Genomic DNA, 17,566 nt, shown 5'->3' with positions numbered 1-17,566 from the left:
CCCTGATAACCCACCCCAGTCCCCAGGCCCACTGCCTTTATGGCCAATAAACCGGCCAGTGATTTGCAGGCCCTTATTACACAGCCAGCCAGCCACACTCCAGCTCTCCCACCCACCCACTTCCACAGCACATTACAGAGGCACCGCTAAAGGCACAATAAATTAATGTGGGACCGAGTTCATTCCCAGCTCTATTAGTGCGCTGCTGCCACTTACCATCAGCGTTGACCCACGCTGGGGGAAAGTGTATTTTAAATACCCTCTTCTTCTTCCTAAGAGCCAAGGTGCAGTGGTACAAGACACCTCTAAGAAGGTAGTCTGGTCAGAGTCTGATCCGCAGAGCGCTCCCAGTAGACGAGCTGCCAGAAGCTAATACCCAAGCCATGTTCCCTCTTCCAACAGGTCCCTTTTCCTAAGCTTGTGTCTTGCTCGGAGATTTTATTTAAGCCTTTGTTAATTAGCGGATTATGTCTGATTCTTGGGTAGTGCTTGGAGTGGAATGAAGAACTTCTTTTGGGGCTGGGAGCAGTTGCTGTTTTTTCAACGGTTGCGATAAAAAAAGGCCAGAACGCAGTAGTCGTGTGTCTGTGGAAAGCAAAAGGAGCTTCCACACAAAAACAGTGTCAGCCTAATCCTGTTTATGCTTCCCGTTTGTCTTTTGTTAAGACTTAAGAAAACAGCGAAGCTGGGAAACGACAATAGTTTTGCCTTCGACCTTCCCAGTGTCACAAGGAAGACTGAAGCTGAAACGTCTTTTGTCATAATCCGTTTCACTCAGGTTCTTGTTGCTATACATGGTGGGATTTGCTTTGCGTTCGGAAGATAGGTTCGATCAAATTACACTAGCCCTGAAACAAAAGTCAAAATAGCCTTGCAGTTCGGGTCTCTAGCTTGTGGTAACACCGTCAACAGAATTAAATTCTGAACAGAATTCTGGTCAGAGGCTCTTTACGAATCGTGCAACAGGATGTTACCATTGTCTGTCCCTGGCAGATGACAAGGACACCCGTGTCCCTCAGCAAACAACCCCTTCTCCAATGTGTTGTGTAGGTTGTGAAACACTGCACCGTGGGAAAGAATTAGTTGTGTGAATAAAAACCACACAGTCATCTTCCCAGATGACAATACGGGATGGGTCAGGGAAGCCCAGTTTTGCACAGTAAGAAGAAAATAAACATTTAAGCCATTACACTGGAAAAACTCACTAGAGCTGAAATGAGATGCTACTGTAACAATACACATTTTTGTTTCTGCAGTGCTGAAATTGCGTAGAAGTTTGAAACTGGTCTAAAGAGGTTTTGATTTTAAAAAGTCCATATCTACAGACACAGCATCTGTGAGACGGCTCTCGGAAGCTGCCAACGAAGCTGACAAGCTAGGAAAAGACAGGAAGAAGGACCCCCGACGTGGCCTTTTCCCAAAGTGACCTGCGACAGACACGCTGCCAAGGGGATGCGGCGTTCCCCAAAAGAGAGGGGGACCCCAGTTTCTCCTACCTGTCAATGATCACGGGGTCAGAGGGCGTCTCGTTGCGATTTCCACAGCTCTTCTTTTCACAGCAGCGGCTGCAGACACAACACAGGCACAGCTCGTCAGATCAGGACCAGAGCACCCCCACGTTCCACAGCCATCTCTGTCAGTAGGTACCCCGAGATCAAGACCAAGCACCCCCACGCACCCCACACACCCACATTCCACAGCCATCTCTGTCAGTAGGTACCCCGAGATCAAGACCAAGCACCCCCACGCACCCCACACACCCACATTCCACAGCCATCTCTGTCAGTAGGTACCCCGAGATCAAGACCAAGCACCCCTACGCACCCCACACACCCACGTTCCACAGCCATCTCTGTCAGTAGGTACCCCGAGATCAAGACCAAGCACCCCTACGCACCCCACACACCCACGTTCCAAAGCCATCTCTGTCAGTAGGTACCCCGAGATCAAGACCAAGCACCCCTACGCACCCCACACACCCACGTTCCACAGCCATCTCTGTCAGTAGGTACCCCGAGATCAAGACCAAGCACCCCTACGCACCCCACACACCCACGTTCCAAAGCCATCTCTGTCAGTAGGTACCCCGAGATCAAGACCAAGCACCCCACGCACCCATTTTCCAAAGCCGTCTCTGTCAGCCGGCACCTCCAGATTAGACCAGAGAGCCCCCACGCCCCACACAACCACTTTCTAACTCAGCAGACACCTCCAGATTAAAATGAAGTATCCCCATGCACCCCTCACCCACGTTCTAACAGCACCTCTGTCAGTAGTCACCCCCAGATTAGACCGACGTGAAAGCATATCGAAGCCTGAAACAGCGATCATAGTAACATGAACCACCCACAGGAGTGGCACTGCTCAGTCCCAGACCTCCTTTCTGCGACAGGCTCAGGACCTGTCTGTTCTAAACCTCTCAGATACGCCCTTCTGTAGCTCCTACTCTGTATTGTGCTTTGTTTTTAATTGTCAAGCTGATGATGAAGTTTCTAAATTGCACTTAGTCTCTGTAAATGTACCAGATAGGTGCTTACTTTAATATCCCTTTGAGTATTTTAGATTTCCATGGTGTTTGAGTCTCACACCTTTTCCTGTGCTAGCAATGTTGTCATTTTACTCATTTAATCTGCTTTTTCGGCATTTCAACTTTGCAGGCATGGATAAGGATAAGGGCATATGCTAAGCAGGTAACAGCAATAAAAATGGATCCTATCCCTACAAGCAGTGATCCAGCCACACTTTCGTCAGTTCCTTTAACGAAAGCCAAGCTCTCTTTCTTTTAAATATGTGAAGCAGAGGCGACGCACTCATACAGATAAGAGCGTGACTCCCCAAGAACGAAACAAAAGCAACAGAAAGTAATCTGGCACCCCAGCAATCTGTCACTGATTTTGAAATCAAATACAGCCCACCCCCCCCTCCCCCCCTGCTGCAGCCGCACCCTCCTCCTCTAAAACACACATAGCCCCCCAACACACCCACTGCACACACAAACACACACGTACATACACACACAGGTCCCCTCCCCGGCCAGCTTGGCTTTGTGTCAGTCGAGAGAGACACCTCCTCATTGCTGCATAACAAAAGTACCTCAATCCACGCCATCTGCCACCTACAACCCCCTCCCACCCAGCCTCCCCGACTGACAGCCCAGCTTGCCTGGCCCGATACTCCCACCCTCCCAGCCCGGTGGCTCAGTTCCCAGCTGTGAGGCTTGCCCTCTCCCTCTGCAGGCCGTTATTAGCCAGCTGTGAGTCAGCACGGGCATCTGCTGGGAGCACAATGGCTTCTAACCCCGAGTAGCCGAGCGAGACACTGTGTCCCAGCATGGCCACTGACAGCAGCCCCTTTATTCCAGCACGGCTTCATTATCAGAGAGCCGACTATAAATAAGACATGAGCTTTATTTTCTTCTTGGCCCTCTTCCCCTGTTTTTCAGCGTAACGTTGTAGGAACGGGGAGTGCGAGTGCTTGGTGGCTTAGAGTTAAAAAGTGTTTTTTTTTTCTTGTGATTTATGGGAATTTATTTTGAGGGACTTCTTTCATTTGGAATTGCAGTTCTGAGTTTGCATATTCTTTCCTCATTCTTTTTTAAACGCCCGCTTAACCTTTATTGTCAAGGTTAAGACATTCTCCTTATTTTTGGGAAAAACGTGAGCCCCTACCGGCTGTTTGTTCCGGGCTCTTTGAACACTGAGCAAGCTTTCAGAATGCCAGATCTTCTGAATTCTTCCAAGGAAGCCCACAAAATGACAGGCTGAAGAAAGTTTTACACCTCGTGTTCAGGCATTGTTACACCCTAGCCTTGTACAGTACATAGGGAAGGTTTGAATAGACCTAATAAAATATAATCAGAAGTACAGGAAGAAGCCTACAGTTTACAGCAAGAGAAACCAGATATGAACTCACAGTTGGTGTGAGTCTCAAAAATTGAGTTCAAGTCTGGATCAGTCCTTGACTTTGCGTAAGAGTTCAAGGCTACACAAAATACATATAGCAGTATACTGCCATCGTAAAACAAGGGAAATCTGAAGTTGGACATGACGTTATTTAAAAGAAATGCCCAGCTTGCGCATCTCTTCAAGACATTGGCATGAACAATGATCAAGAAATCCACACCAGTCCACTGTACAGTTTCTAAATAACAGAAACATTCTGTGTTTCCCATCAACATGAAAATAAGACAGTTCAGTAGTCTGGACAAACCCTGCCCATGCTGGGAGAAGAGAGGGTGACTTCCCTCTCTGAGGATCCCATCTGGAATCATGAACCCCCTGACCCCTTCTATGCAGGATGAACCAGGGAGCTGCTCCATGGGCGCAGATGGGGAGGAGGGAGGTGTCCGAAAACTAAACCTGCGCAAGTGAGTCAGCAAGCGACGCGATATTTAAGCAGAAGTGGGTGAGAATAGGGTGTGTAACAGACTTCTGTTAAAAACTACCTTCATCCTCAATCTCCTTTAGAATTGCCAACAGTGGACCAAAACTAGTATGTTCTTGGGCTATAAAAGGAGATTCTTGTGTGTAGACAAGAATTCTCCATTTTAAATTCTATCACATTTCAATAAGGGGGTCTGGCCATGACACCAGGGTTAATGGCCCTGCTACTGGAACTTCAATTCCTCATCTGCCAATAGGATGGGGATGGCAAGATGGGGATTATTTGCTCCCACCAATTTTTAGTTTAGCTCTTAGGCTGAGGTGGCGTCAATGAGAAGATGCAGATAAAGAGGCTGGGAGTGGAGATATCGTACCTGCACATAACCTCGTGGGTGAGCAGCACTCTGCACATCTCTGGGTTTTTGTTCTGTCCCTCGTACGCAATCGGCTAAAGGAACAAAACACAGATATGTTAGGATCTTTTGTCATTTCTATCTATCAGAATTATTAACAGCATTAACTGGGATATTTTAGGTCTTCAGTACAAAGAGCTTTTTGTATACGTTCACTACAGTGTACCATGGTAAAAGCAGAGTGCAGATAAATGGACCAACGTTATATCATCGTAAAAGCATGGTATAAGAGAAAAAGATATGGTAATGTACAGTAAGAAAAAGGAATAGCTGCAGAAAAAGAATATAGCAAATTTTCCCAAGGGATCAACTGCAGCTTTTAATATAAATTTCCCACCTTGTGGTACGGAAATTGATTAGCTATTAAAAATGGAAATACATAGCCCTCTTTTTAAGCATTTATTGTTGATGCTGATTAAATGGATCATGAATTAACTCACGTAATATCCCATTTGATCTATTTTTCTTCACGGATAGCTTGCACTGGCCAGCTCAGTCTACACAAATATCAATTTACTTAAGATAAGCAGCTTTTTTTCAGCTCTACCATCTTTTCCATGAGCTCCTTTTTTCTTCAAACAAGACAAAGTGGGGCACTTTGAAGGGTGTAAGTCAAATGATTGAATTAACAACGTATACACCGGAAAACCAGTGTTCTTTGATCTAAACTCCTTTTGTGCTTATATTTAAGAAAGAGACCAGGGCATTCATTCGAGCAAAAAAAATAATTACTTAGGAAATGTACAGTCTTTCTTCCTTTATTTTTGTTTTTTTATCTTGTTTTTCTAATTCCCACAAGAGGAACATCTTTCAAAACGAAGTTACGTCAAGCCTGGTTTCGAATGCAAAGCCTAGAAATCTCATCATGTCTGTGTGGAGGACAGCTGTTAAACAGCCAGGGGAACCTGCATCATCTCCAGTGCAACCCAGAAGAACATTGATAGGAAGATGTATTATTTCTAAGAGGCTTTCAAAATCGCAGATGGCTGATTTGATGATGAGATCTCTTGGGTCACTATGCTGCTGACGGGGGAGGTGACCTGAATAGTTTTTGCTCATCGCTAACCTAGTCTTCGTTCAGCACCCACATCTATGTACAAACGTGGGCTCATCTGGGTGTGCTGTGGCAAAATGTCTGGGACCCAGTGAAAGCCTCAGCAGGCACAGTTCATTCAGTACAGAGCTCCTTCCCTTTTCTATGTCAATGTCTTTATTCAGAGTTTGCACTCTGACGTGTACTTTGCTTTTTCCTAAGCCTCCTTACTATGAGACACCTAAAGGTCTCCAGAAAAAATAATGTTATGGACATCAATGATCTTGTGTTACATCCCAAGGTCCTTTCCAGGCAGCTCCATTCAGGACTGAGTCCGTCCGCTCACACAAAGCTTTCTGGGAGTGTGGAACAAACCAGCAAACCATGTTATGGACACCAGCAAAGCTGAAAGCTTGGCAAACTCCTTGTTGGACAAGTACTATGCACTATAGGCAGCAACCCTGAAGACGTGTGTCTTGGACACGACAGTGGTGGAGTTCCCTCACCTGTTTGGTGACCGAGTCAATAAGCCGTGCATACAGGTCCTGCTCTGTTCGCACACCTAGAGACACAAAAAAGCCCACAGGACAGTGGATTAGAGTGCCGTCAATTATAACACCCAACAGCAGCCAGCTCTGGCCCTCACAGTCTATGACAGCCCTGCTGTTCTCATACTACTTTACCAAATGGAACCAATTGACCCACTGGTCAAAATCCTTATTGTTCTCATTAAGGCCTTTGCGTGCCTGAAAATACTGACCAGTCTGTTGGTTTGCAGACTCTGGGTTGGCTTTGGCAACTTTAAAGTCTATCTGGGTTCACTTGCTGGCCTCTGCCCCCTCGCTACAAGTGGGTACTACCTGTGTCGACTGTCGGAACATGTGAAGCAAGGCGTGTGCAGATGTGCTTGCTACACGCTACAGATCGCCCCGCCAGCATCTACCTGCACGGCTGGAGCAGCTCCCGAGATGAAAATGACACAGTGTTTTTAAAGGATCGCACTTGAACGAATCCCCATCAGGGAATGATACAATGCCCGATCACCAGTATTCAAAGTGTTTTTTAGAGTACCTAAGACATCGTACTGCTGCTGCTCAATAACATTTAAAGCGCTAGGAGCATTAGAGTGTCAATACAAAGCACTTTGGTTTCACTTTGAGCTTTGGAGGCTTGAATGTGAGGGGGGAAGGGCTGTCTTCTCAGTTTGCTTTCATCTCACTCCCAGAGGTAGTTAAAAACAAGTCTTCAGAGACTCCAGGGAACAGAAGACTACTTGCATCCAGTCATATGTTTTGTAACTACAGACTTAGCATTATTCAATTCATTAGGCTACACAGAATATCACTTTTCATCTGAGGATTTTTTTTTTATTTGAAATTGTGCCTTTTCAGACTGAAAACCATCTCAAGGCTTTTACAAAGCCGTGCTGCAAGAGGGCCGATAGTAGAAGAGTTACTTTATATTGGTTAATCATGTCTTCAACAATGGATTGCTTGAGGCTAACAAACAGTGGGCTGCTCAGATTAGTTCTCAGATTCAAGTACGTGTGTAAAAAACAATACTTCCTTCGTAAAGCAAAATAAATTCAAAATTCACAAGACCATTATTCTTCAAGCCTCACTTCCATGTGCAACAGTATGAAATTAAGCGTATTTTCTCATATGCTCACATTGGAAAGGATGGCCCTCTGTGGCCTACAAAAAAGCTCTTATCCAATTAGTTTATTGAGCCCATAGGAAAACTGCGGTGGCTTTCAAGTTCTGTGCATGTGCAATGATTTATCTTAAATATAGCGTGTGAATAAGGGCAGAGCGCACTCACAGCATTTTTTGTTTATTTGTTTGTTTGTTTTTGCAGAAGCATTAGAAAATTATTACATTCCATAGTCATGGCAGTACTGAAATGTTTTCCGATATCAAATCAAGAATAAAAAGCAATGAAGCAGAAGTCAAAGTTAGAGTCTAACATATGTGGTTTGCATACAGTTGAGCAGACGCACAACTGGAACAGGCAAGCAGCAGACAGATAAACAGACAGGGGTCAGCAGTCTCACCATTGCTGTACAGGAGCTGGAGTTTGTAGTGTGTTCCATTGTTCGTTTTCTCTCCACTGTGTTCCTTTAAACACAATCAGAGATAGTGTTACTTTCCACATCTAAATCGTGCATCTCCACACGCACAATCTTTATACGGTGTCCTTCAAATCAAAAATAACCCGAGGCCCTCCCTCTCTGCCTCCTGCAACCTCGCTAATTTTTTTAATGCATTATAAAGCATAGACACTAAAATATCTCCAGCCTGAGCACACCACAAGTGTGCAGGAGCGCTGCCCGAGGTGGTGGTCTCCAGAAACCAGCACGGTGCATTCAGGAAAGCTTGCTTGCACAAGGACAGCACTAAGGATCCGAGTTGCAATGCTATTCCTTCTGTGTTTTTCAAAAGCTAGAGCACAACGTCAAGGTAGCTTTGCTCACTTCAATTAAGTGTGAATTCTGGTGCCTATGAATGGGTGTGTGTCCCGTCTTTTGTTGTTCAGCACTTGAAGTGTTCTTCAGCATAAAAAAAAAAAACCTTAGCACTGATAGAGTGCAAGTAGCAGTTGACCTTGACCGTAAAAATATTTACCCCGTTCCTCTCCCCTTCCCCTTCGACTCCCACCAGCCCCCGCACAAACCCCCCACCCCCTTCCTTCAGCAACTCCATCAATCTCGCTCGCTGTTACTGGCCTCCAAGGAGCTTTCGAACCAGAGAGCCCAAATAGCTTCATCCAGAGAGGGCCGCAAGCCTGGGCTTGGATTTCCTCAGGGGCCAGAGATGCAATATAAATTCATACCGAAGGGCTGCCCCTAAACAGATGCCAGGCAACCGAGCAGAAAATGAACACTTTGCAATCCTGCGTGCTGTGGCTGGCTGTGAGGGAGCTGGAGGTGGCCTGTTGTTGTGTGAGCGCCGTGCACTGGAGTCCTGGCAGGGGAACGGTCCTGTAACTTTCGGTCTGGCAGAGCAAGTCTCTCTGGGTGACCCTGCAGCATGATCAAGCTCATTCGTGTCCCCTGCTGGAAAGGTCCACGTGCCCTAGACCTCTCTCAGAGAATGTTCACACACTGGATTGTTGAATTTTATATCCTTTTCCTTTGCCTTACGCTACTTTAAAGCCCCTCAGCTTTACTGTTATAAGATATAATAAGAATAAGATCACTTCTTGTATAAGGAATTTGTCTTTTTGCATATCCCAACTTGCTCTCCATGAGACACACAGACAGGGAGAGAAGCTTGGAGTCAGAGCGCAGGGTCAGCCATTTATACGGCGCCCCTGGAGCAGTTGGGGTTAAGGGCCTTGCTCAGGGGTCCAACGGAGTTGGATTCCTCTGCCGGCCATGGGATACAAACAGGTAACCTTCCAGCCACAGGCACAGATCCTTACTTAGCCACAGTGCCACCGCAACGCCCCAATTCCTGCCTCCCTTCTCCTCTTATTACTGCCTCACTCCCTCTAATCTGACACTCGCTCATCTCTAACCTCAAGCCCAGACTTCCTCCCTGCCGGTCGTGTCCCCTTAGCCACTGTCCCACACAGCCTTCTAGTGCCTCTGCCACTGAGGCACCAGCCCCCCGCCCCAGACCGGCACCAACGAGCAGTGAGGACAGAGACAGAAGACCTTGTCGTGCTCCACGAAGTCCACGAACGCCGTCCTCTCCACCTCCACGGGCTGCCCCTGCCGGTCGTACAGCGCCAGGACAAAGTGGAAGAAGTTGGACTTGCGCAGGTTGGAGGGCGGCTGCTTCTCGAAGTGCGCCCGGGACAGAGCCACCCCGCTGCAGAGGAGAACACAGAGAGATGGAACAAAAGGGCACGGACACCCAGACCCTCACACTGGCTGCGTGATCTGCCCTGCGCGGCAGCCCTCTTCCCGCAATCAATAGTTCTCAATTCATTAAGAAGCGACGTTCTGCTCCACGGCCCTCATATTGTTTGAAGTGCTTTTACTTTCTTTTGCAATCTCGAGCGCAGAGTTAATGCAACCCACTCCAATGCCGAAACAAAGCGATCCTACAGCGGTGTTGCAAGCCAGCGGCTCGCACTACATAAATGTCACAGATTTTTATCTCCGATCTTATGACCTCCTCCGGAAGCAAATTTCCAGCTATTCCAGCAGGAAGCTAAATTTCCCCCCATTTGACAGGATACAGGGGTGGTCTTGTTTGCTCTTCCACTTCAAACTGCAACACGGAATTCCTGATTGAAAAAGGTCTGGGCCCCTGAGCTCTGCACACCTGTCGGATTTACTTGCCACTGCAAGCAATATTGGGCCATTTTGGGCGTCGATTTGTAACCCTGGAATACATTTTAAGTAAAAGCAAAAGGCTTAAGAGAATCTGACCTCCCCTGTATGTTCTGAAGGGCACCCACACAGATTTAAAAAGGCCGAATACTGCTGCAAATGACCATGAAGGCAGCTTGCTTGCAGTGTGTGTGCCATTAATGACCAACTGTTGCAGGAGAGAAGCACCACTGGAAAGCCCAGGGAAGACTGATGCACACTTTAGGTAAACATTAGCTGCAGCTGCATACCAAAGCCTTGCGATTTAAAATTAAAATCCTGATTTTCCTTAGAAAGTAAACATTTATGCCGGATTAGTATCTGTTGTTTTTTCAGGCAGCCCTGATTACTCATGGAGATTATGCCTCCAGCCCTGGTAATGGGCTTAGCGAAGGGGTTTGCAGCTAATGATCTTATGCAAAAACTACTACTGTATTTAATTTAATAAGTCAGGTATTGATATGTACTTGCAATGAATGTTACATGCAAATCTGGATCATACTGCATCTATTTTGCTTTACCTTATTAGGCATGAAATCAGATGAGCTTTTTCAGAATGGCCTTTGCACCTCAATGATAGTTTTTAATTACTGCCGCTGTATGTTCCATGGAATTTACACCTTGACTCCTGCAGTACCCCTTATAGGAGCAGATATCAATTCATATATTATTGTTTAAAGGTTTTCTCTTGGAAAATAGTGACATTTTGACAGAGCAGGTCCAGAATCAGACCTTTTGTTTGATTTATTAATGAGCTCACCGTAAAATACGCGGCCGTTGTTCAGCTAGCTGAGTTTTAGATTTCAGTTATGTGCTTTTTAGTTGTATGTTTTTACGTATGTTTGTGTACAGATACAGTATAATACTGTATATGCAATCTCACTACGCTTTTATACAGACGCCGCTTCTGAATACGTATACTGTAAAACTTCTTTCCAGCTTTCCAATTCAGATGCTGTGTTAGAGTCACTTAAAAGCACATAAATATAATTAATTTAAGTAACTAACTGCTCGAGTCGAACTGTAATAAGATGTTAAATTAACTTATAAAGAACAGCCTTATGGGGGGACTCCTAAACACGAAACCCGAAAGTACAATAATTATTTCCAAAACAAGCCCTTGAAGAGCAATGGGAAATACAGTCTACAACAAATGTAGTCTTTAGAACAGTCTATAGAAATAATTAAAAGATATAAATCGGACACGGCTGGCTCAAAATAATAAAGTAACGACATCTAAAACAGAACTCAAACGTGAAAGGTGATGCTGTTAAACAGAAAATAGCTTTCCCAAGTGAACGCGTACAGTAAGGTGGACTGGCCCCTTGAAAATAAAATCATTCGGACTATTTTGTTTCGTGATGGGGTTAGTATCGATTTTGAAATAAATGTACTACATGTCCATGTCCTTCAGAGATATACTGTATAATCCGATGTCATTCTGAGGTAGGTGCACACGCGCATATACACTGAGACTGGGCTACCGACTGCGGTCCTCACTTCGCTCAGTACAGTATAATAGCAGACAACACTTTTGAGCGGTGAGTTTATGCCCGTATATCCGTGACTTTGGAAACTAAAAGTTAACGACCTCTCAAAGACAGATAAACGCTACGAAAAAGTCGTATATTTTATATCTTATATATATATTTAAGTCCGGTGCGCTGCATTTTCTTCATTTGTAAACTAGGCACAAACCTGTCCTATAGATCTCAACAGGATTTTGTAAAAAAAAAAAGCACATAATGTATATATTCTTGTCTTTCAAAATAAAAGAGTTCAGTTTGATAGCTTAAAACCTAAAAAGATTCGTAGTGAATTGAAATATGTCGTAGGAAACGTGGCTTCCTTGAGAACCAAAAGTAATATATGAAGTTGTTTACTGTTAACATTGATATTATTATTAATTTGTTTGGCTTATTCATATTGACGTGTATATCTCTCCATTAATACATTAGGGTTTTTTAGAGGAAAAAGTCTAATAGAAGTACTTTGTCAAGAGTACAACTGCACTTCCTCTTTCATCACTCTAGAGCTCCAACAACTTCTCCACAGATCTGCGCAAAAAAATATAATCCGTTATTTATCCAGCTTAGACACCCAAGATCAAATTCACGTTTACAATACACGGGGTTTGACGAGTTGGTGAGCCTTCACGGACTATTTGAAAGAGTCAAATACATTTGAATTGGTTTCAATTAATAGCATTGGATTTAGACATCCATAATGTAACTTAATCTAAACCAGCGGGGTGATTGTTTTACGCTGTAACGGTAAACTCGTTATCCAGCCATAAAATCAGATACCAGCCCTAAGTGCCACGTGTAGATATATCGAAGTTAAATCATTAAAAGGCTGTCCATCTTAGACGTCTTTCTGACAAAAGAGACAAGTACACACATTCGTGAAGAATATTCCGGCTGACGAACACGGACCGCGTGACGCGTGAGCACGCACATCTTGGTACAGCCTGGGGTCCGGATGAAGTCATCTCTCAAAACGATCCCTCAGACTAGACCCCAAGCCTGTGCGGTCGGTGCGACAACTGTCAGACTTGACGTCTCAACGTACCGTGGCGTTTCCTAATCGGTTTTTTGGTTTAAGATAATTATAAAGACAAAATTACAGAACACTAGGTGTTGTGGACGGCGATTTGTACAGGTAAAAATCTCTATGCTCTATTTGTAACACCTTTAAAACATTTAAGTGAAAACGCTTCTTACAGCAGATAATATTTGGGGGGAAATACCTGACAGTGATTTTTTTTCTCTCGTTTCCCCTTTTCATTTTAAATTCGCTTACAGAAACTTTAAACCTTCACCTTGGATACTTCAAAAATCCTCAGCACCACGCCATGAAGTTTTTAGAACTTAAATGACTTTTCTTATCTCGATCCGAGGTCGTTAAGATGCAGATAAATGAAGAAGAAAAAAACAATGACAAAATGACCTATTTTTCGTAGAATTTAAACGAATGCAAGGCAGACTAAACAAGACCAGTGTCCACACCAGTTTCTTGTCAGAATTGGCCGGTGCGTATAGCTGGGATTTAGAGGTTCAGGCGTATGGACCAGACTGTGACAAGGTTTATAGTTTGCTTACCAAGATGCAAGTATTCGACAGTAGATGTTTTTTTTTATGACAGGTTTGTCACTCTGCGACTACTTTGTTTACGTGTTCCGTTTGAGAAAACGTTTATAAATTGTTTATAAATTGCAACTCCCCCACCATCTAAACCTTACCAACACATCAGCACCAACAAAATTATCCTTCCAGACGTTTCGCTGCAATTTTTCATAATGTTATTTACTTCAGCTTGTGTGCTGCAGTCTGTGAGATACCCTCGTGATTTTTAATCCCTAAAGCCCGTATTTGGCCTGTTTCAAAGCCTTGAGTAGTGTCCCAAAGTTACAGTGGTACATAGTGCTACAGAAAAATGTTGTCTAACATTTTGAGAATGAAGAGTAAACTTTTTTTTAAGAAACAATATTTGCGATTTGGATTATTTGAACTGACCGGTGAATCACACTGAACAAGATTTCCGTCCATAAAATCACCTCTGTGTGGGCTATTATCGTGCTTCGATTTAAACGACTTAACTACTTTATTTAAACGTCTTTTATTTCGGTTTGAACTGTTTTCGATTTTTGGAAGAGAAAGAACGATATTGGTATAAAACAAATAGAAACCCAAACCGATAAATAACATTGTGCCTTTTTAAAAATATTCCCTTGAATCCACTCCGCTGTGCAAACACGACATTTTATTTTGTTATCAAAATATCATCCCCGCGAAACCCAAGGTTCGAACACATTCATAGTTTACGCCTTAAAAATAAAAATAAAACGTCAAGTTTTAAATCGCATTCGAAATTCGTTGGTTTCTTCTGAAATGTATATGAGCATTATTTCATTCTGAATTGTTTCTCTGTATGAGACGCATCATATCGAGCGGTGTATTATTACAATTTGACACAAATACATGCTGTGAGTAAATAACACGTCTGCTTATTAAAACAACTGTCAACACTTCAAAACGCAGCTCTGAAAGGGCTTCGAACGAAAGAAGGGTTTTAAACACTAGAAAACTAAACACTAGAACCACTGGCTAGTTCTCCTTTTGCATTGTTAGGTTTATCTTTTCGATTTTTATGGTCATTAAAATGCTGTGTTAATCACACCGCTCTATGCAATACGAGACGGATACTTAATCGATTGTATTTGCTCATTTTGGTTCGTTCTGAAATGCTTTTCTACCAGTTCTGCTCAGACCACACCGAACTTCGAACTCGCCTCCTCTGCCCCCCTGATAATTACTCTGGGTAAGGTTGGCACAGGTCTGTGACTGTCACACTTTCGGGAAGACAGTCTTTAGTAAGACATTTGTCATGACGAACACGCACAGAATAAAGATTCAGTGTAACTACGGTTAAGTATAATTTAAATATCACCCTTTATTTCTGAACGAGAGCCTGTACGTAACGTGAACGGTTCATAAATATTTTTTTTTCTTCGAAGAGGAATGTGTAACTTCCTCTGCCTCTACTTTTGATCTGTTTATTTTTAAAGTTGTGTTTTAAAGCAATTGCGCGTTAATATTGTTCTGTTTTACGTTTTAAGGCAATGCATATTTTTATTTATAAATGTTAGTGTGTATGCCACCAGGAAACGTGAAGGGCGCGATTTAATAAGACAGTGAAACAAAACCAACTTCGGAAAATTAGAAAAATCGGTAAGTAAACCGTCGGAACGCGCAAGAATCAACATTTCTTGTAGGAAATACTTCACATCAAAACGTTCAGTGCGCTGTTTCATACCTAACTGTGGGACAGACGCTTAAGCTAATAAAAATATCGGTTTAATATGAATGTGTTGAAATACGACGTGCTTTGACTGTTATTGCCTTTTCTAGTCATTTACAGTGTCACCCTAACACTTTCTAAGATTTATATTTGAATGGCAAATCAGAGTCCCACTCCATATAATAGTCAAATCTAGAAAAGCATAGGGATTTGGGGACAGGTCTAAAATTCAGATTAAACGTGTTACGAATATTAAGGTGCTTTTCCCCTTTTTAGAAAAATTAAAGTTGCATTTAGGACAAAAGCAATATCAATAATAGCTGCTAAATTAACGACTATACACCAGTTCGAAATAGGATGAAATTTTCCATTTCTAATGCAGGCTTTGCAGTTTGTGGCTTGCATTTGATGAATCTCGATTTTTTTTTCAAATTAGCCTGTGTTGTCAAAGGCACTTTTAGTGCGATTTAAATAGCTTTAGCTGCTACTGATTAGGCTTTTGCAGTACACCTACTTTTCGGGTCTACCATAACCTCGACTTAAACTGCGTACTTTAACTACAAAAAAAAAACCCGACAACAAATTCAAACCCCTTAAAGAATATATCGCCCTGTTTCGATCCCAAGCAGTCTGCGTGAGGTGACAGCGTTATTTCGTCTCTGAAGCGATACAGACACCTACCCCCGTCGACGGGACGCGCCGCGTGCTTGTCATCAGTACAAAGGGCTGCTGTTTTTATTTATTTTCCGGGTGTGAACTTCAGAGCTGGAGTGCGATGGGACCTGTTGACTGCGGAGCTGGCAGTGTTACCCAGCGCAGCAGTCGGCACATATTGCTTGACACGTGAGCGTGGGGTTGAGGTCCCGCGTGTCATCTCTGAGCGATGCGCTTTTAAACACTTAGGGGATTATTATTGCTACTGTCGTTATCGCAGCATACTACACCGACATCCATGAATCCATTCACTAATCCACTTTCTAACCGCCGGAGCCTATCCCGGCTGGAAGCGGGCACAAGGCAGAATGCGCGGAACTGGACGTCAGCCCTTCGCAGCGCAGATACACACACACACACCTATCAATAGGGGCAATTTTCCCAGCAGCCAACTAACCTACCAGTATATCTTCGGACTGTGGGAGGAATCCGGTGGACCCAACTCCACGCAGACAGCACCCCAGGAATTGAACCCGGGACCCCAGCACCGCGAGGGGGCAATGCTAACTGCACATAGATCGTACTAGCTATATCGCGTTTACCAATGCGTTTGGATTATGTTGACATACGATATATACGTCTTGACGATCAGAGAACGTTAAACATGCCAGATAAAACCCATACAAAATCTCACGTCCCCACTGCGATGTGCTACAAAGAATATGCGCTACAACTGTTACGCTCCTTCTAACGGAAACTAAAGCAAAAGCAAACCAATGAGATTAAAACAAATGGTTCTTCCATAACTTCTCTCCTGTGACTTTTCTTCCAGGACTGCCCGAGCCCGTTTTATCTGAATATCTTCATATTTCGCGCTGAAAAAGATGAATCAGCGGCGTATTTTTAGTTGCACTGTGGGTGAAGGCAAATACGTCGTTGACAGCTATTTCTAACCACCTACGTTACAAACCAAAGGCTACGCGCTCGCATGGAAAAAAAAAACCAAGAGTGAATCAAAACCAGAAATGCAGTGGCGTTTTGAGAAAGTGAATAAAAACAAAAATGAATGTTCACGAACCAGGAACACAGTGTACGTTACCTTTGTGCGGCGACGTTAGCGTCCACGACCCCAACGTTACGGACCCAAGACCGGACCGAATCCATCTCACCCCCGTGCTCTTTCTCTTTAATGCCGGATACTCCTCTGCTTAAGTGATCTTGAATCCCGAACATTTAAAAATGACTGGGACCGGGATTTGAACCAAAAAGTAAACAGGACACAGTTTTGATCTATTTCAAGTGGATCCAAACGGCCGCCGTCGCGTTTAATCGAAGAAACGGGGAGCAAAACAAAAAAGGCACACAAGTTCTGGAGTTGTCAAAAATCTATAATTGTCTATCTTCTGAAGTTTCCTTGAAGTGAAAGGGTATGCAACAGATTTATTCCCCTTTTGGGTGCTATCATTGTTCAAACGAAAAGCAGGAATGCGTCCAGCATCGCTTCACTGTTAACGAGGATCACCTGTTCTGTCGTGGACATATATACACGCATGCAAAAGAACACACACGCGCGCTCGCTCGCACGCACACGCACACACACACACACAACACACACTCGAGCGAGAGGACATAAAGGAGACTTATGCGCTTTCTAATCCCGGATCAAACAGACTGATAGAAGGAACCCGTTGTGTGAGCGCATGGAGCAAGCCCGCACGCTGATGCCCCAGGAGTTTCAGTCATGAATGAGTTACATCCCCTGGATAAGGGCTTGGGGGGGGGGTGGTCGTTGACCAAATGCGGGGGTGCTCATTTGCATATGGATTCCGATTGGAGGACAGCTGATGTCGGCGGAATTATGCCACCTCTGTGTCCCTAGCGAGGAAGCAATTCCTGCTCAAATTCTGCCAAGTCCCAACTTCTCCTGGGGTGCCAGAGCGCCCTGCTACAACAGGGCAGCCCA

At 44.1% G+C, this 17,566-nt stretch overlaps 1 protein-coding gene across 2 annotated transcripts in view; it reads right to left on the bottom strand.

Moving 5' to 3' along the window:
* Positions 1 to 17,330, bottom strand: part of ebf2 (EBF transcription factor 2) — a 59,554-nt gene extending 42,224 nt beyond the window's left edge. For both annotated transcript variants that reach the window (XM_088624268.1, XM_088624269.1), the window contains exons 1-6: positions 16,703 to 17,330; positions 9,487 to 9,643; positions 7,882 to 7,945; positions 6,335 to 6,390; positions 4,757 to 4,830; positions 1,497 to 1,565 (exon numbers count right to left, since the gene is read on the bottom strand). In XM_088624268.1, coding sequence (XP_088480394.1) covers positions 1,497 to 1,565; positions 4,757 to 4,830; positions 6,335 to 6,390; positions 7,882 to 7,945; positions 9,487 to 9,643; positions 16,703 to 16,836 — 554 coding nt within the window. In that variant the 5' untranslated portion in view covers positions 16,837 to 17,330. The remainder of the gene's footprint in view (positions 1 to 1,496; positions 1,566 to 4,756; positions 4,831 to 6,334; positions 6,391 to 7,881; positions 7,946 to 9,486; positions 9,644 to 16,702) is intronic.
* Between the last annotated feature and the right edge of the window lie 236 nt (positions 17,331 to 17,566).

This window comes from Lepisosteus platostomus, chromosome 3 (genome assembly GCF_059453375.1).
Source record: "Lepisosteus platostomus isolate fLepPlt1 chromosome 3, fLepPlt1.hap1, whole genome shotgun sequence".
NCBI classification, from domain to species: Eukaryota; Metazoa; Chordata; class Actinopteri; order Semionotiformes; family Lepisosteidae; genus Lepisosteus; species Lepisosteus platostomus.
The sequence above is the reverse complement of the archived record's forward strand: the minus strand, read 5'-3'. Positions and strand labels throughout refer to the sequence as shown.